At 44.6% G+C, this 19,188-nt stretch overlaps 4 protein-coding genes across 4 annotated transcripts; 2 read left to right on the top strand and 2 right to left on the bottom strand.

Moving 5' to 3' along the window:
• Nucleotides 1–274: 274 nt before the first annotated feature.
• On the bottom strand, nt 275–2,233 carry LOC109417687 (neuralized-like protein 2). The gene is made up of 2 exons (XM_019691748.3): nt 1,630–2,233; nt 275–1,405 (listed from the first exon to the last, which is right to left on the bottom strand). The coding sequence occupies exons 1-2, from the start codon at nt 1,838–1,840 to the stop codon at nt 855–857; spliced, it is 762 nt and encodes a 253-aa protein (XP_019547293.3). The 5' UTR covers nt 1,841–2,233; the 3' UTR covers nt 275–854.
• A 1,485-nt stretch (nt 2,234–3,718) lies between these two features.
• On the top strand, nt 3,719–5,048 carry LOC134289068 (uncharacterized). Its single transcript, XM_062855066.1, has one exon. The coding sequence runs from the start codon at nt 3,923–3,925 to the stop codon at nt 4,970–4,972; it is 1,050 nt and encodes a 349-aa protein (XP_062711050.1). The 5' UTR covers nt 3,719–3,922; the 3' UTR covers nt 4,973–5,048.
• A 20-nt stretch (nt 5,049–5,068) lies between these two features.
• LOC115256013 (uncharacterized) lies at nt 5,069–6,569 on the bottom strand. Its single transcript, XM_029854247.2, has one exon. The coding sequence runs from the start codon at nt 6,221–6,223 to the stop codon at nt 5,069–5,071; it is 1,155 nt and encodes a 384-aa protein (XP_029710107.2). The 5' UTR covers nt 6,224–6,569.
• A 179-nt stretch (nt 6,570–6,748) lies between these two features.
• LOC115255378 (inhibitor of Bruton tyrosine kinase) lies at nt 6,749–15,372 on the top strand. Its single transcript, XM_029853426.2, has 8 exons — nt 6,749–7,069; nt 7,132–7,382; nt 7,446–7,788; nt 7,843–7,943; nt 8,062–8,797; nt 12,782–13,215; nt 13,276–13,450; nt 13,719–15,372. The coding sequence occupies exons 1-8, from the start codon at nt 6,893–6,895 to the stop codon at nt 15,213–15,215; spliced, it is 3,714 nt and encodes a 1,237-aa protein (XP_029709286.1). The 5' UTR covers nt 6,749–6,892; the 3' UTR covers nt 15,216–15,372.
• Nucleotides 15,373–19,188: the final 3,816 nt, after the last annotated feature.

Here is a 19,188-nt window from a genome sequence, read left to right as displayed (position 1 = left end):
TACTGAAAATAGTGGAATCATGATAACATTCAACAAAACAGCATCATCTTTTTCTTCTAGCCTTAGACCTTTTCGGCACCCCTCTGAGGCCAACCGCACGCTACGGCTCTGCTCAGGAGTCACTAAGTAGTTGTGATTCTATCAATTTGTCAACTCAAAAGCAAAATAAAAGAAAAAGTTCGGGCGTCTGAGCCTGTTAAATATAATTTATATTGATCTAATGATTTGAAAAAGAAGTTTCGAATATGTTCGAAAGAATCAAATACCACTGCTGTTACTGCTTATTCATATTACATATATTATCTCTTACATTTCTACCGATAGGGAGTCTCTCCTCTTCGTACATATCATTTTGGGAAAAAAGTTCTCCGCACTGTGCTGTACTAGGTTATAAACTTGTTTGTCAATTAGGTTCAGGAACAAAGGAAATGAAAACCATCCCTCTGCAGGCTCAATCAAGATATATCACATAGCTTAAATCCAAATCAAATACATTATTACCGATGATTATACACAGAGATTTTGCCCCTTTTTGCCTGGGCTTGATACCCGCTGCCATTCGACCACCGAAAGTCACTTTATGACCGGTGGTCCGCTCACAATACCGTAACGTTACTAAAGTGTGTGGAAATAATATCCCAGTCTCGATAATCCATTGGAAAAAAAAACGTCGAAAGGATAGGAGTTAAAAATCAAATCACTGTTCCTTCTTCAAAAGTAATATTTCGATCATTTGTGACCTAATGCAGCCTTCTATCCTTTCGACCTTTTCCCCCGAAACTCATTTTCGATTCGAATCAATATCCCGGAAAGCACCTGAAAAGCATCTCTATCCTACCTGGCACTTCCTCCGTCTACGGTGCATACTGAAGCAGATATTCCTTCAAACTTTCCGGCAGCGGCAACTGGCGGATGGCCGTCTTTGATACTCTGGAAAGTATGGCATCCCGGCAGGCGCTCTGCAGCGTCGAGATTCCATACAGCTGGATGATTTTTACCTGCTTGGTTGTGCCGTAGACGTCGATGACCACGTGCAGTGCCCCCTTGGTGTATGGAATGTCCTGCGTGCACGGACCCTGATCCTCCCCGTTGATGATGAAATGCATCTCGGCCTTGTCCGCTTCATTCGGCGTGGGCACAAATATGATCCCAATCCGGGAATGTGTGTCCGTAGGGAGTATATCTGCGCTGCCGCCGCCATCCTGCGACATGGGCCTCAGCAAATTACGGGGAAACACTCCTCGGGACGTTCTTACGTTGATCCCTTCGCCTAGGATACTACTTTTTGGGGCTGAGTTGCCCACCGTCCTGGTTATCGGGAACACCCAACTGGATCCTAGATTGGCCAAGTCCGGAAGGGCGTACTGAAGAGTGGAAGCCGGTCTGATGTCCAATTGGGTTAACCCTGCAACAAAAATACATTATCCATTACAAATTTCGCATTTATCGAAAATGCAACATCCTGCAGACACTTTAAAGGTTAAGAGATGCTTTGAGCATTCGAAATGGAAAGAACTGTGTGAACAGTTACAACCAGTACGCACAAGTTCATAAAACAATAAAGATAAGGAAAAAAATGAGGCCATTTGAAAACATCCTAATCGGCCATTCTGAAATCCATATTCATACCTAGTCTCATATGGCCGCTCCATCCGCGTTCGTTCTTCTCGATCTCCAGCAGGAATATCTCGCCCGGCTGAAGTGGTTTCTCGCTGAACGTCAGGGCGTTACCGAAGCTGGCCTTCCGGTAGGCAACGGTGTTCTCATTGAACAGGATGATGTTTTGGCCATGGTAGGGATGGAAACGCACAAGCATCTTTCTCGGGTAGACAACGGTCATCACTACTGCGGCAGCAGCGAGCTGAACGCCAGTTTAACTGATGAAGCCTCCCTTTCTCACTCGGAGCACACTCGTCTCGCGATATTGGTTGTTCCGCTCCAGATGCGCTCCCGCAGCAAAAAAAAAATCCTGCCTTATTGCTGATCGTGTCCCTGACCCGAAAACCAAGAACCGAAGCAAGAAAGTCGACGCACTTTCTTCCGAGACAAATCTATTTTCTATTCGGTATACGTCATTAACATCGAACTTTCACTGTTTGTAAAACCGGGAAACACAGATAGCTTAAATTTATTCGATCTATACTAAAATTTTACATAAATTTTAGAAAAACTTCCAGATTTTGCGACTTGGAATATTTTTTTCTTTTGAGAACGTCAACAAAAACAATGCAAAATGTCCGAGTCCGACACGCTCGTGAAAGTCAATGACTGTCGGACTACTCATGGGCGTGTACGGGAATGGAACAAGAAAGGGACCATTTGATCAACTGTGGAAAATGCCTGAATGAGCCATTTTACGAAGTGACAACAATGTTGATGATGATATTAATTTTCACGGGTTATTGAACGCTACCTCCTGTCAAAATTCATTCATGAAATCGGCTCGTAAAATGGACTATTGCACACTATGAATAGTCTATTTTACGAAACGACGAAACAGTGTTGATATTGATATTGTGATTTTACTTCGAAGATGAATTCCAAGGGAATTTGCTTGAGCTGGTTGGGAACCGCCGTTTGATTTCAAGGGGCGTTTCAATGCGTTCTTGTAAAATTATAGACTTTTATGTTAATGTTCTTATTATGTTCTTATTACTTATAATATATGAAACACGCATTGAAAAGTTTAATGCTGAACTTTTAAACTAGAATTTTCCATATTTTTTATAACGAAAACTTTTTAACTCGACGAAATCTTCCGAAAACGCATTGGAGCACCCCTCCGACTATGCTCCTCCATCCTTGCCACCATCAGCTGGCAGCATTGGCAGCATGAGCAGCATAAAAGAAATGTCAGATTGAATCAAAACAAACCACACCAACCGAGAGAGAGAATCTCACGCACGTGTTGCTCCTACGTTAAATATGTCAAAGCGATGTGTCAGTTTGGTTGCTGTCTCGCTCTGCAATCGAACGACGATTCCAACGGCGATTCCAAAAACGGCGGTTCCGATTCGTCGTGATCAGTTAGCAAATCCACGTACAATATTAACACTCACGGGCTTGGGCGCAACCTCCTGTCAAATTTTCATTCATGAAATGAGCGATCAGCTGATCCGAAACGTCTCGTAAAATGGCTCATTATTTTTGAAGGTGTCATGATTATAGACACTATAGATTCCATAGACTCGCGGAGACATGGTTGAGCAATTAAATTTTAGTGTGTTTTACCGTCAATTTAGAGTGTACCGAGCAAATATGACGTCACGCAATCCATTGTCGCTATTGAAATCGTGACGTCATGCTCGTTTGGCTACACGAACTGACAGTTCGTTTGGCTACAGTTGTCTTCGTCTCCGCGAGTCTATGGAATCTATAGTGTCTATAGTCATGATGCATCACCAAGCTCTCATACGAATAATTACAGACTTTTTGCTTTTCAATTTTTCAATGATTGTTTGCCTACCCGTAACGTGGGTAGATCACCTTATGTCGTTTTCGTTTTTGCGGTGGTGCTACACCGGTGCAGCACTTTTGCACCGAAAATGTTCGTTTTTGATTTTCGTGCTGCACCGGTGTAGCACTTTTTCTGCACCGCTCATGATAGTGCAGCACTCAGAAAATCGGGAGTGTGGCAGGGGTACACCGCGTCCACCAATCAGCGTTTACAAAGTTGTCAATATTTTGGTTTTTATATTGCACTGTTCACACCAAATCGAACTGCACAGTATGAAAGTGTGACGGATGAATAGTGTGACGAAAAGTGCAACCCTAGAGAATTGCTGGAATTTTGACATCTATAAATGTCACTTTCAGAAACCTGTTGTTTACTCGTTTTGCTTGATTGTAAATTTCGGTCGGTCGTGATCTCAGTTTTTCTTTCTTTCCGATCTGTTGATCCTGTTTTGATTCCGGAGCTGAAATGGCCAACGCAATCCTGCAGAACGTTCAGCATAAGCATGCAAGCACGAATACAAAATACCACTGTCTCTATGACTACTATTTTCTCGGGATGAAAAGGGCTCAACTTGCACAGATCTACCGGAAGAGCAAATCAACCATCAGCAGCTGGATAGAGTCGTACGAAGAAAACGGTCTGCTGTCGCATAAGCAGCGGGAGCAAGTTTTCCGTAAATTTAGTGCAATGCATAGGCAATGGATTGTGGCCTTGTATCGTCAGAATCCTGTGCTATATCTGGAAGAATGCCAGGATCTTTTCTATCAACACTTCCAGATTAAAATCAGTGGTTCCAGTATCTGCCGAATTTTGCACACCGAAGGAATGACGTGGAAGGCTTTGGAACGGAGGGCTATTCAAATCAAAGAGCATGAAATTCTTCGTTTCTGCTCCGAAATGAATGCATTTGATTGGGACATCTATCATCTAGTATTTCTGGATGAAGTTTCACTAGACAACAAGGGGATATTGAGGAGTCGAGGCTACGGCGCCAAAGGAAAACGAATTGTGTATCGTGGGGAATTTGTGCGTCGCCCAAGAGCGTCATTCCTATGTTTCCTTGGCTTGCATGGCATTCTGGATACATTTGAAACAGAAGGAACTTTCACCAGGAAAATATTTTTTGATTGCTGCCGTGATTTTGCTCTGAAAAACAAAAATGTGCATCGATATCCCGGGTACAACTCTGTGTGGATAATGGATGGGGCCCGCATTCATTGCGACCCCAACATCATACTTTATTTACGATCAATTGGCATCCTGCCGGTATTTTTACCTCCTTATTGCCCTTTCTACAACCCAATTGAATTGGCATTTGGAATGACGAAATCGCGAATAAGGAAGGCTTATGTAGAAAACAAAAACGAAAAATTATCTAAATTGGCTCTTGAAACATTCATGGCTTTAGAGAACTATGACTGTAGTAAGATTTTCAAACATTGCGGATATTTACCGGGAGGAGTTTTTGACCCATCAGTTGAGTCATCACAAAATGAGGACAATTCATGGATCTGAATGTATAAGAATTGTAACAAAAACCCCAAACGACTTACTTTTGGTTTATTCGAATAAATTCATCAAATCAAATACATTTAAAACAGTTCAAATTATTCACATATGATCTACGTCAAGCATATCCGAAACGTTTTCCACAAGCAAACGACTCGTTTCGTTGTCTTCCGGCCTGGTAGACTCCTGCATCGCCGAAACCAGACTTGAGTTGATCGATGATCGAGCTCGTAAGGCGCTAATACGATGCTTCAACCTTTGTCCCATAGAAATCAGTTGGTCAGTTTCTTCTTCCAATTCTGCCAGCTCAGCAGAGAACGCTTCATTGATGGTACGAGCAACAGATAGTCCATGGCGAGTACTTTCCAGCTGCACAGCTTCCGAAATTGGTACGGATCTGAAGAACTTTATGATGGATGGCGGTGGTAGCTCAGATTTTCGTTGTTCCCTTTCATGCGCCGGCGCAGTGTGAATGTAATTGGCCCAAAGCTTCCACGCGCTGCCGTGTCCCATGAAGTGTTGGCCATGCAACTCTCGGAGCTCATCAGCAAGTTGAGAAAGCGATTGATTACTGGGCGCCCCCGCTCGGTCGGAATGTTGGAATTTCACCAGATGCTTGTCGACCAGCTCCCATAATTGTTTGCATGACACTGCCGTAGAGTAGATATGTACGTGTGCTCGTATGTCCTTACCGCGCCAACTGATCAGCAGCTTACTTTTAATCTGGTCGATGTTGACACGTCTTCGATTTTTATGGTTCTGCATATAAACAAACTTCCCCATATCCTCAAAAGTCGGCTCACTGTCAACCCACGATGGTGTTTGAATTCCGTTTTCCTCAACGAATATCACTTCGCGACAGATGATCGGCTTCACAATCTGCCACATTCCTTCCAAAATTTGTCCGACGGAATCTCCGGAAAGTATTTGCGATGTTACGAGGCTGCCGGATGTTTCTCCTACGAACCGGCGTTTGTAGAAGGAAGCACACAACGACAAGTTGTTTTTTGGTTTGCCCGCATCAATGCTTTCCATCGCATCATCACACACATCATTTCCGAAGCTAGATCCATCTACGTCGTCATCATCATCCAAAGGAAGAATCAGTGGATCGTCCTCCAGAGCTTCTATTGAGTACTTGTCGGAATCATCCTCCAAGTTTGCATCGTCCGCATCTCGGTCCGCATCACGCATCGTCCGATCTTCATGCATTTTTCCTTCTGCAGAGCTGCTACTGTCACTATCCTCCTCCATCATGCTGAAAGATAATAATTTATAGGAAATCTATCAGCTTTTAAGGATATATTTTGAATTTGTTTACCTGAATGAGATGAAAAACCAGGAAGTTCAACCACTTTACGACCGAATGTTTACGACCTTTCACGACCAATGTTTACGGTACAAGTTTGTTGTTGTTGATTCTTTTTTCTTTTTTTCCTCGTTGACATAATTGCATGGGCAGAGTTGCCAGTCGCATGGATTTTTCAAAAAACTCGTTGGAAAAAGTTTCTTTATCGATGATTTCAACGAAATGTATTTGGTAACAATGTCAACACAAGAATAAAGTGTGATCATCGAAGTGCATCGAAAATCCAGCTTTCAAAGCCATCAGCAATACGTCCACCGTTTTTCGGGATTTCTGATTATATCAAACCCTAAATATTTTATGTATATCAAACTGCTTTATGTCACTTTGGCTACGTACCGAAATTTACCACAGTTTACCAATGACAACAAAAGCCGACCAAGCCGAAACGTCATCTGCTCCGACTGAACCCTCGGTGTACGCAGAAAATCGTACGAGTGTTTTGTGTGTGCCGTTCAGCAGCAAGCATAAAATCGTGTGTATTTTACGCCGATTGTGAAATCCGTTACAAATACGGACCGTTTCGACCGCCAATCAGTGTCCCCCGAGCAGCAGCTGGGATGGCTTCCCAATCATCAATCGGTAACTACGATTACGAGTGCACCCGCAAGTGCCACCTGCCGCACCATGGCAATGCAATCACGGCGGCCCTGACGAAGAAATCCGTCTCGGACGAACTGCTGGCCACGTACGTGGCCAAGCTCTGCCGGAATTTCGCCGAAATACTGGACGATCAGGTTGGTTCGATACACTTACGTGTTGTAGGCTTTGCTGACGTTAACGATTGCATTGATTCCAGGGAAGAAGTGCCCTCCATCTAGCGGCTTCGGTGGGACGGTATGCCATTGCCGAATGGTTGCTTAACAATGGGGCCAGCTTTGCCATAAAGGATGGTGAATCCGGTCACACAGCTCTACATCGAGCGATGTACTACGGCTGCGTGGGGGTGGCCGTGCTTTTGCTCAAATATGGAGCCGTCATTGATGTTCCTGATGAAGATTTTGTCAATCCGCTGCAGCTCTGCAGCAACATACCCAAACACAAGGACAGGTGGGTTGTTTTGATCGGATACCACTGATGCATCGTCTTATACGAACCGCTTCTTTCTTTTAGTGGCATCGGCAATGAGATCGTTGTTTGGGGCAAGAACAAGAACTACAACCTCGGAATCGGAAATGTCGAAGGCAGGGACACGCCGGATAGCATCGATTACTTCCGTAAGCATCGGATTCCGATCGAGAAGATGTCGATCAACGCCTATCACAGCGTGTTCCTGACCAAAAGCGGCGATGTGTACGCTACGGGACACGGTCGAGGAGGACGGCTGGGAAACGGTGCCGAGAATACGGTGGCGTTCCCAATCCGGATACCGGTGCACACAAAAAGCGCTGACGAACGGATAGTCGACGTTAGCACCGGAAGGCATCACACGCTGTTGCTTTCTGATCACAATTGTGTAAGAGATTTCTTCTGGTGTAGAAAATGGCACTGATCTGTTGATTGATTGTAGATTTACTCCTGCGGAGAGAACAACCACTGCCAGTTAGGAATTAAGCCACCCCCGGAGAAGCAGCTGGTATTCAAAGAAATCGGAGGACTGCACAATTTTGCGTAAGTTAATCATTAGATGCATAAAATTGTAAAATTAGAATTTTGTCAATCTTGGGCGATGTGCCATCAATTTCCCCGAACTGACCACTGATTGTGGCTCTTTATTTCATTATTCCAGAGATAAGCGAATCAAGCGAATAATAGCCAAAGACTTCCACTCGATCGCGATTTGCGAAGCGGACGTGTTCGTGTGGGGTCTGAACGGGGGCCAATTTGGCATGAAGAAAGAGGTAAACCCGGTGATGCTTCCTAAGCCACTTCCGCTGGAAATCGAACAGGGCAAGGACAAACTGGCAGTGGCCAACGTGGACACCACGATCAAGCTAGTCGAATCGAGCAATGCAGCAATTGTAGTTTATACTAAGTCCAGTTACTTGTATATATTCAATAATTTTAAGCGTAGGACCTACAAAAATCCCCTGATGGAAAAGTTCGAGTGCATTTCCGTGTCCGGTGGGGAATTTGTCACCAAGAAGGAAGACCTTCCGAAACAGACGAAGCAGCTGAGGATTTTGGCGTTCACGGTTTCGAGAAATATTTACATCTGGTACGAGGATTGTCAGCAGTTTGTGAGATGCGTTTTTGCCCAGTCGAGGAACTTGGAAATCGAGAAGATCCTGTGGTGCAACAACAACGCCCTGGTGCTGCTGCTGGGGAATCTGTACTACGGAACCATAACGCACAAACTGAACGCACATGCAGTTACGCAGATCAGCGAGTACACGGAGACGTACGCGAAGAAGGAGATGAGCACCACTACCAAGACCAGGATCGAGCTGAAGCGGATAAAGAACTTGAACAATGTGACCGATTTTGTGTGCGACGATGACGGGGAGAATTTGGCGGCTTTGCTGGTAAGTTTCTGACATAATGTTCTCTCTCCTCTGTCGGGCTATAAACCCACTTTTTAGGTCTGCTTAGTGCTCCAGTCCAGAATTGCATCCTTAATGAATGCTACTACCTTCTCTGGATTCATATTCCACCAGATAACACGAGAGAGCATAATACTTACCTTACCGATCAGGCTAAGGCCCCGGGGTGGCCTCTGCTGTACATAGTAGCCGTCTCCATTCCACTCGGTCCATGACTGTTTGTCTCCAGTTCGTCCTCCACTTGGTCAACCCACCTAGCTCGCTGCGCTCCACGTCTTCTTGTACCGGTCGGATGACTCTCGAGAACCATTTTAGTCGGGTTGCTATCCGACATCCTGATGACGTGACCCGCCCACCGTAGCCTCCCGATTTTCGCGGTATGGACGATGGTTGGTTCTCTCAGCAGCTGATGCAGCTCGTGGTTCATTCACCTTCTCCAAGTCCCGTCTTCCATCTGCACTCCGCCGTAGATGGTACGCAACACTTTCCGTTCGAAAACTCCAAAGGTGCGTTGGTCCTCTGCACGTAGGGTCCATGTTTCGTATCCATAGAGGACGACCGGTCCACGGCATAAATATCACAAGGCAGGCACCGTAGACCGGTCTAATCAGCGTTTTGTAGATGGTTAGCTTCGTGTTACGGCGAACTTTATTCGATCGTAGAGTTCTGCGGAATCTAACTAAAGTAAGAACGATTTCCTGCCACAATGCGCCTCTGAATTTCTCTGCTGGTGTCGTTGTCGGCGGTCACCAGTGAGCCCAAGTACACGAATGCTTCAACCGCCTCGATTTCATCACCGTTGATATGAATTCGGGGTGGCGGGCGCGGTGATTCCTCCCTAGAGCTCTTTGCCATCATGTACTTTGTCTTCGACACATTAATGACTAATCCGATTCGCCTGGCTTCACTCTTTAGTCGGATGTACGTTTCCGCCATCGTCTCAAATTTACGAGCAATAATATCAATATCATCGGCGAAACCAAGCAGCTGAACGGACTTCGTGAAAATCGTCCCACTCGTGTTTATCCCCGCTCTCCTTATTACACCTTCTAACGCAATGTTGAACAGCAAGCACGAAAGACCATCACCTTGCCGTAACCCTCAGCGAGATTCGAAAGGACTCGAGAGTGTCCCTGATACTCGAACTCCGCACATCACTCGATCCATCGTCACCTTGATCAATCGTATCAGTTTATCCGGGCCATAGCTGTTCTCGATCGATTGTATCATACGCCGATTTGAAATCGATGAACAAGTGATGTGGGCACGTTGTATTCGCGGCATTTCTGCAACACCTGGCGGATGGCGAACATCTGGTCCGTTGTAGCGCGTTCACCCATAAATCCAGCCTGATATTGCCCCACGAACTCTCTTGCAATCGGTGATAGACGGCGGCATTAAATTTGAGAGAGTATCTTGTAGGCAGCGCTCAGTAGTGTGATCGCGCGGTAGTTCCCGCAATCCAACTTGTCGCCCTTTTTGTAGATGGGACACACGATACCTTCCATCCATTCTTCCGGTAATACTTCCTCCTCCCAAATCTTGGTAATGACCCAGTGTAGTGCTCTCACCAGCGCTTTTCCACCGTGTTTTAGTAACTCGCTTGGTAGTTGATCTGCTCCAGCGGCTTTGTTGTTTTTCAACCGGCCAACCTCCTCCTCAATCTCTTGAAGGTCAGGGGCCGGAAGTCTTTCGTCCTGTGCACATACTCCTAGATCTGTTACCACGCCAGCTTCGGAACTTGCAACGTCGACATTGAGGTGCTCATCGCAATGCTGCCGCCACCTCTCGACCACTTCACGCTCGCTCGTGAGAATATTCCCGTAATTATCTCGGCACATGTCGGCTTGTGGCACGAAGCCTCTGCGCGAGCGGTTCAGCTTCTCGTAGAACTTTCGTGTGTCCTTAGCGCGGTACAACTCTTCCATCGCTTCGCGATCTCGTTCTTCCTGCTGGCGCTTCTTCATCCGGAAGACTGAGTTCTGCCTGTTCCGCGCCTGTTTGTAACGTGCCTCATTCGCTCTCGTACGGTGTTGCAGCATTCTCGCCCATGCTGCATTCTTCTCGTTTTTCAACTGTTCACATTCGCCGTCGTACCAGTCGTTTCTGTGATTCGGAGTCGCGAAGCCTAGTGCTGTAGCCGAGGTACTACCTATGGCGGATCGGATGTCCCTCCAGCCATCTTCAAGTGTAGCTGCGCCAAGCTGCTCTTCCGTTGGTAGGGCCACTGCTAACTGCTGCGCGTAGTCTTGAGCCCCTTCTACGTTACGAAGTTGCTCGATGTTGAGCCGCGGCGTTCGACTTCGACGCGTGGTGATAACTGTCGAAAGTTTTGAGCGCATGCATACAGCGACTAAGCAGTGATCCGAATCTATATTCGCACTGCGGTATGTGCGGACGTTGGTTATATCCGAGAAGAATTTACCGTCGATTAGAACGTGGTCGATTTGATTTTCTGTTTGATGGTCGGGTGATCTCCAAGTGGCTTTGTGGATATCTTTGCGGGGGAAGAAGGTGCTTCGGACTACCATACCACGGGATGCTGCAAAGTTTACGCATCGCTGGCCGTTATCATCCGATACGGCGTGCAGGCTGTTTCGCCCGATTACCGGTCTGTACATTACCTCCCTTCCTACCTGCGCGTTCATGTCGCCGACAACGATTTTCATGTCACGCGGCGAGCAACCATCGTATGTTTGCTCTAACTGCGCGTAGAACGCTTCTTTCTCGTCATCAAGTCTCCCTTCGTGTGGGCAGTGGACGTTAATGATTCTGTAGTTGAAGAAACGGCCCTTAACTCTCAACATGCACATCCTTGCGTTGATCGGCTGCCATCCGATAACACGTTGTCGCATCTTGCCCAACACTATAAATCCTGTTCCCAGTTCATTGGTGGTGCCACAGCTTTGGTAGAAGGTAGCCGCTCGATGCCCGCTTTTCCACACTTTCTGTCCAGTCCAACAGAGCTCATGCCACGCCATGATGTCAAAGTTGCGGGGAAGTAGTTCGTCGTAAATTATCCTGTCACATCCTGCGAAACCTAGTGACATGCAATTCCATGTTCCAAGTTTCCAATCGTAGGGTCATTATTTCGTCGCGTGGGTATTTGCCGATTGCGCAATGGGAATTTTTACGGATGGCTTATTGGGCCTACGCCAACGCTCCTGTCTCGCCGGAGGGCCATCGTGCCAGTTCTGTTTAACGTCTTAACCAACACTGGGACGACCACGCTGATGGGGCTACCACCTTGGATCTAGCTGGGCGTGGTGCAGCGTTTCTTACTCAGCCGCTGAATGCCAGAACAGACGCTGTTTGAGCCGCACCTCCTTAGTAAACAGACGCTCGGGTCGTACCTCCTCAATCTAGCTGAAGTCAGAAGGACAACAGTGCCCAGGCTGCACTACCAGCTAATTAGCACACAACTTTTAGCTGGCGGTCTTTGTCATCGTTTGACCCGTGGAAGCATGAGGTAGGAACTTGTGAGGACCAGAGCTATGTTGAACGCTCTCCTTATCGACTCACCGTTTTGCTAGTTTTGACTAGCTTCCTTTTTATTCATCGTTGGCTGCTTCAATTCGATTGTTACACAACAGAAAGCAAATGACTGAAGCTTATAGCGCTGAAAATGTTAGTTGGGTAGGGCTTGCATAGAAGCTTCCGTCCATATGTAAAACACAGTAACTCAGCATCAAGCCGTTTTTAAGACGCTTTGTTGACGTTTACATTCGCAATAAAGGTTAGTTGGGTAGTTTTGGCATCGATTCGATCCAAAGGGTGTCCCTTGACAAGCCTCGTTGGATAAATCTACTACTTGTGCTGTAAATAATTGTTTTCTGCAAAATATAAGGCAGACAGAATTTAGTTTGGTGCCGTGCAGAATTATTGCATTTATCAGTACATAAATAATTGAAATTGAATTCTTTGACGACAATAAATAAACACAATTTCCCCTTCTTACCTCTCTAGGAAAACTCCCGCCGCTGTTTCCAAGTGCCAGAACTGCTGGAATCCAACTATGACTTCGGCAAACTGTTAGCCGAAGCACATGAAATGGATGGTGTTCACGATTTGAGCTTCGTCGTAGATTATCAAACCTTCCCGGCGCACAGATTCATCATCTACCATCGCTGTCGGCATTTGCGCAAATTGGCCGAGAAGCACCCCACCGAAAAGGAGATCTCCCTCAAGGGATACGAAGGCCTGACGGCGTCCATTTTTGGCCTGGTGCTCAGGTATATTTATACCAACGAAGTGCTTTCGAGGGGAGATGTGGAAACGTTAGTTCGGCAATTGCACCCAGGTGGCGCTGTAGACAAGGTGGGTATGGATGAGATGGTCACACGGTTACGGAAGGTGTTTAAACAGCTGGAGTTGGGTGGATTGAACGAGTGTTTGAAGAGGTTCGTTCATTAGTGTTCTGGGCACTGTTCAGGGTTTGAAGTTTTTTTTTCAAATTGCAGCTCATCCGGCAAACCGCCGATAGAAGACTTCCCGAAGCTGTCACGTGATGCCTACCCAGATCTTCGAGATGTGACCATCCGATTGCAGGACAATCAGGAGATCAAGGCTCACAAATGCGTTCTAATGGCGCGGCTCGAGTACTTCAATATGATGTTTAGCCATACCTGGACGGAGGTAAGAAGTTAAAATGTGATTGATCATGGATGTCCTTAACTTATTTATATTTTTCATAAAACTTTCTCTTGAAGAAAACCTAGAAAATTCGGATTAACTTATTAACAGACATTTTCAGTCATACTTATCTTTGTGAATTCTTGGAAATATACTGCCCCCACTCGCATAACAGTCCCATCTTTGCTGGGATTCCTATGCATATGGGACAGTTATGCGAGTGGGGGCAGTATACTAACTTATCTTTTTTTTTCTTCCCAATGTATTCCAGAGTAAAACCGTCAATCTGACCACCATTCCGTTGGAGTACATGGAACCGATTGTGGACTTCCTGTACAATAACGACTACCAGAAGATTCGCGATCAAAAGTATTCCGAAAACTTCCTCTTCAACATGGTGGTAATTTGCGATCAGTTCTTCATCAACGAGTTGAAATCCCTTTTCGAAGCTACGATCGCCGATCGCATAAATCTGAAGAACGTCGGAGAGCTCCTGGAGTATGCATTTCAGTACAACTGTGAGGTTTTGAAGAACCTCTGTATGCAGTTCATAAGTGTAAACTTGGCCAAGGTTTTGGAATTGCGGTCACTTGACTGCTTGGAACCTCCGGTTCTGGCACAGATCGACCAGTTTTACAAGGAATTCTATCAATTGGCCGCCTATCGGACTATCACCCCATCGGCGGATGCCGTCTCGGACGAGGATATGGTCCTATTTGTTGAAGATTTCCACGTAGATCTGAGTGCCAAGGTAAACGAGGTTCACACGAAAAGTAAAACTCCCAAGGGAAAAATTACTCCAAAAAGTACAAAGATGCAACAGGAAAAGAGGAACTACGAAAAAGAGGCAATGAGTTACATTCGGGATTTGTCTTTTGAAGAAATTCCAGTAAAGAAAACGGAAGAGAGGAAGATTTCTAACGGAATGAACGGACAAGAACCTGTATTGGATAAAGAGATCAAAAGTTGGCAAAAAGTTGAAGAGAAGAAGGATCCTAGGAAGAAGTCCTTGCCGGTGGCCTTAAAGGCCAACGAAATCGTTAGAAACGAATCCAAAGTGACGGAAAACTTCTCCAATTTAAGAACCCTTCTGGAGAAGGGCACATCTCCGGTAAAAGATTTACCCTCTCCTGTCACTCCTGACAAGAAAGACGAGGGCTATGACTCTGGTTACAGTAGCGCCCGGGTCACCACATTCAACCTCAGCGATTTTGCCATCCAAAAACCGAAACTTTCACAAAAACAACGCAAGCGACTCTCTTCTACCTCAGAGAAACCGAAAGAACTGATCCCGGTCCCCTCACCGGAAATAACCCCTGCCAATCCGTGGAAAAACCTCAACAATTCCGCTGCCGACATGTTCAAATCGGAACCAATCCTCATACCGTCGCCACGTGGCAATCGAAAGATCAGCAACGGCAGCTACGAACCCGCTTCCTCTCTAACAAACATCACCTCGCTTTCAAAAGGAACCCTCCCAGGATCTTCCCCAAAGATAACCACCGCGGCCGCGGCTGAATCGAGCAAAACCCAGCAGAAAGAGTTCAGCAAAATTCTCGAGGATGAACGCCGACAGAAGCAGTACTACGAGAAGATCAAGTCCAAATCGTTGATCCACACACAGATCGAGGAACGGGCCATCGAGGAGCTGAGGCAGTTTTACAACGTGGACAGTGTGTTTGATGAGAACATTACCGTGGAGCGGTATCGGCCCAGGTCCGATACGGCGGTGAACTTTGCCGTGTGGCAGTACCAGCACCAGCAGTAGTAGTGACGGACGGGTGTGATGAGCAAAACAAAGTTTTGTGTTGGGTGTTATGTATTGCGTACTGTTGAAACAAAGGATTATTGCATGTCTAGTAATAAGACAGAAAATGACCATAGAGTTGAATAAAGTTTTACTTTTTTTACTACTTAAACAATTACTTGTTTCGAGTTTTTTTTTATCACAAGACTCATTTATTATTATATGTACTGCCATGACGCCATAAAACTCAGACGGTAAAAGCATGGGTATTTAGCAGGACCATGCTGAGTGAGTTTCCCTGTCGGAAATCAGTAACTTTTCTTAATTAAAATATCCTTGGCTTTCTTTTGAATGTAATACCTATAAATAGGAATTGCTAAAGTTGAGAACCCCTTCGAAATTCCTCTATGTATTTCTGCAAGGCGTCCCTCCAGTGACTTTTCTTTATAGTCCTCCAAATTTCCTGCTAGAATTTCCGCAGACTATTCGGCTGAAGTTAGCACACAATCATGGAGTTTTTCTAGTACCTAGCCCTTCGGAAAAGTTTCATAATTTTTCAAGTAGGGTGGAGCGGGGCATGATAGGTCACCTAAGGATGGATCATCATAACTTTTTAAATAGGAACAAATCATATTGGTTTGTATTCGTACTCTCGCATTAGTTATCCTATACTTAAAGTCGATAAAAAAAAATCATAAAATACAAAATATGTTTTTGAACAAGAAGGTAGTTTTTAAAAGAGAGCGATTTTACGTCGAGAAAAAAGTACGGGACAAGATATGCGCTTATTCCGCTTGGTTGAAGAAAGTGAGTTATGAGATAGTCTAATAAATAAATCGCTTTTAGATGCTCCAAAAATACGCTCAATATTGAAGGTGACCCATCATGCCCCGCGGTTGTTTAAATGGAGATTAGATGCTGTCCATTTATTACGCAAGCCAATTTTCACGATTTTTCGACACCCCCACCCATTGTAAGTTTTTTTTTCATCTGTATTAACAAGATGTTTAGCCTTACGGTAGTTCTTCTCTGGACCCACGCATTACTTCCATTCCGAAGGAAGAACCCACATTGTTGTGAGTTTGTCGGGAGTGGGATTCGATCCCCCTTGTAAGATTTTTAGTATGGAACCCTACATGTTTTTGTATGACACGTAAGATTTTTCAAACTCCCTCCTACATAAACCAATACGTAATTAATGGACTGACTGCCCGTTATATGGAATGTATCGTAGAAGAAAACAGGCTAAAAACTATTTTCTTTTTATGGCTTATGAGAGTGAATATTTTTTCAAAAAATACCTCTCTTGTAGATTGGTGCTGATCACCTACCAGAATTATCATAGGGGCTGTTCATAAACCACGTAGACCACAATTTGGGCATCTCAGACGCTGTGCCTACATTTCCTCTCACTTTTGTTAGCACGATGATTGCATGGACGTTTCTAGGTCCCATAAGGACGATTCTGGAGTCTTTAAAAGACGTGACATGGAGTTTCAGGAGCGTTTTAAGGCATTTTAGAGAGTTTTAGTAGGTTTCAGTTTTAGGGGCGTTTCAGGGAGTTTCTGAAGCCTTTCAAAGGCTTGCCAAGGAGTTTCAAGGGAATTTCAATTTAGTTACGAAGATTTCAAGGGTGTTTCAATGAAATTAACCCTCGAGCAGTCGCGTCTTAGACTACCTGCAGCGAAGCCGCGCTCACGCTGTGTACCACATGCGTGCATTTTTCATGGTGCGTGTACTCAGTACACGACGCGACCGATCCCGGGTTAAGGAGGCTTCAATAGCGTTTAGAGGCATTTCAGGAGCGCTTCAAGGGAGTTTCAAGGTCGTTTTAATGGGACTATGGAAGTTTCAGAGGTGTTTCCAGGGTTTCTAGAGGGATCTCAGGAGCCGTTTGAGCCCCGTAACGTGCTTAGATCACCTTAGAATAGTGCGTTGCGGCGTAAGATCTACCAACACATCTTATTTCGATCTTGTTAATGTTTTCATGCCTAAAGTGGCCGATCATTCCTGGAGACATTCCAGGATCGAGATTTGATGTGCCTTTTTAATGTTTTGTTTTTGTATTTAAATTTTTGTTGCTAGTCCACATTCTATTTCAGGAAGAATCAGGTAAATGTTTCGCATATTTTATAAATGCTCATTAATTATAATCATAGGTATTGTTTTTAAATGTATAACAAAACATACACAACACACACTCACACACATTACATATACATACATATCTCATCATACACCGTGTCCAATAAGTTCTCATACAAAATACAAATTTAGAAAATATCATTTTATTCCACATATGTGATTCATGTTTTCAAAATGAATACATGTATTGAAAGGCCACATAAATAATACTGATTAAATAAAGCATACGGTTTATAATAACTTTATTTTCTATTTGTTTTTATAAGCCTAGCAGTACACGTCCGTTTTCTGAAATCCGTTTTCTCCGGCACGCAAGAAAAATATCCGAAAAGTTTTTCATTCTACGGTAGCGAAATAGAGTCCATAAGGATAAATTTTGAATTAGTATCCCAAGCTATGTACCAAATGGATATACTAAGGCTAAAACAATACAGTTTTAATGATGATATGGTAAGAAATTTGCAAGTAAGCTCAACTTGGGCTGATTTTCATGAAACTAACCGTTATATCAAAGATAAACATCATAAAACGTAAATTTTGGACAAAACTTACCATCATAGGAATGCAAGCATGATTTATAAATGAGAATAGTGTGAATCCACCAGATAAAATGCCCCCATGCTTCTTTAACACAACAAATCTCATTGAAACAGGTAAATGAACATTTTTTTTAAATTTACGTTTTATTTTGTGCAAAATAAAAGGGCCCCGTGCTTCACCAATACATGAGCTTATATTTTTTTTTCTTCTGGTCATAGTTGCAACTAGCAATGGGGAGGACAGGAACCTAATTTGTTTCAACTTAAAACCATTACTCGTTAAAATACGACGAAATACCAATGAAATGGCTTGCGTGCCAGCTGAGATGGACTTACGTCACATAAGCGATCAGCAGAGAAGGATAATGGACAGTTAGTTCCGAAACATATGCTGTATTTTGTGTATGTTAGTTGGCCTTTCAAAAAATAAATTTACTTTGAAACTCCCAATTACAGAAATGAAATGAATTGAATTTGATTTTGTATGAGAACTTATTGGACACGGTGTATATTGGGAAAGGGAGGGACCATCAGGGCACCCGATTGAAACGATTTGGACAGGAGCTTGGAACTGCCTCTTCCTTGTTGTTAACATTTCGTGGATTGAGGGCGGGCTCTTCGACCCCATCTATTGGGAGTATTCTGTCAATCGAGGGCTTGATTTTGCAGTTGTTCGTGAGAACTTTCTTCTGGAAGGAGATTCTTTTCCCCTGACGCAGGTTTCACGCAAGTGTCTCTGCTTGCGGGTCCGCACAACCCTTTTTGGCCCTTCATACAGGAGAATGACTGACCACTAACAACATCACAATCTTGATCAAATCGCTTTTCAGATTATTCCAGTGCTATAAGCAGCTGCCTTGCTACAATAGATGGTAAAACAAAATTAAAAATCAGGGGTCTCAGGAGCCGTTTGATGTCGTTTTAAGGAGTTTCATAGGCGTTTCAGGAGGTTCCTCAGAAGGCTTTCAAGGCCGTGCAGGAGTATTTAAAAAGCATTACGGTCATTTCAAGTGCGTTTCAATAGTATGTAGCGCCTCAGAAACAACCGGAAACCTTCGTGAAACCCCATGAGGCCCCCTAAATCATCCTGAGACTCCCTGAATCGCCTCTGAGCCCCAAGATACCCCCTTGAAATCCCCTGAAACGCCTTTGAACCTCCAGGTATCCCCATGAAACCCCTCAGGACCCCCGAGAATGCCCCGGAAGGGGATCTTTGGGGAATTCTTGGGTTCTCAAACAAAAAATCTTACTAGGGGGGAGGGGGTGTTGAAAAATCGCTAAAATTCCCTTACGTAATGAATGGACAGCCC

This window comes from Aedes albopictus, chromosome 2 (assembly GCF_035046485.1).
Source record: "Aedes albopictus strain Foshan chromosome 2, AalbF5, whole genome shotgun sequence".
Taxonomy (NCBI): domain Eukaryota; kingdom Metazoa; phylum Arthropoda; class Insecta; order Diptera; family Culicidae; genus Aedes; species Aedes albopictus.
The sequence above is the reverse complement of the archived record's forward strand: the minus strand, read 5'-3'. Positions and strand labels throughout refer to the sequence as shown.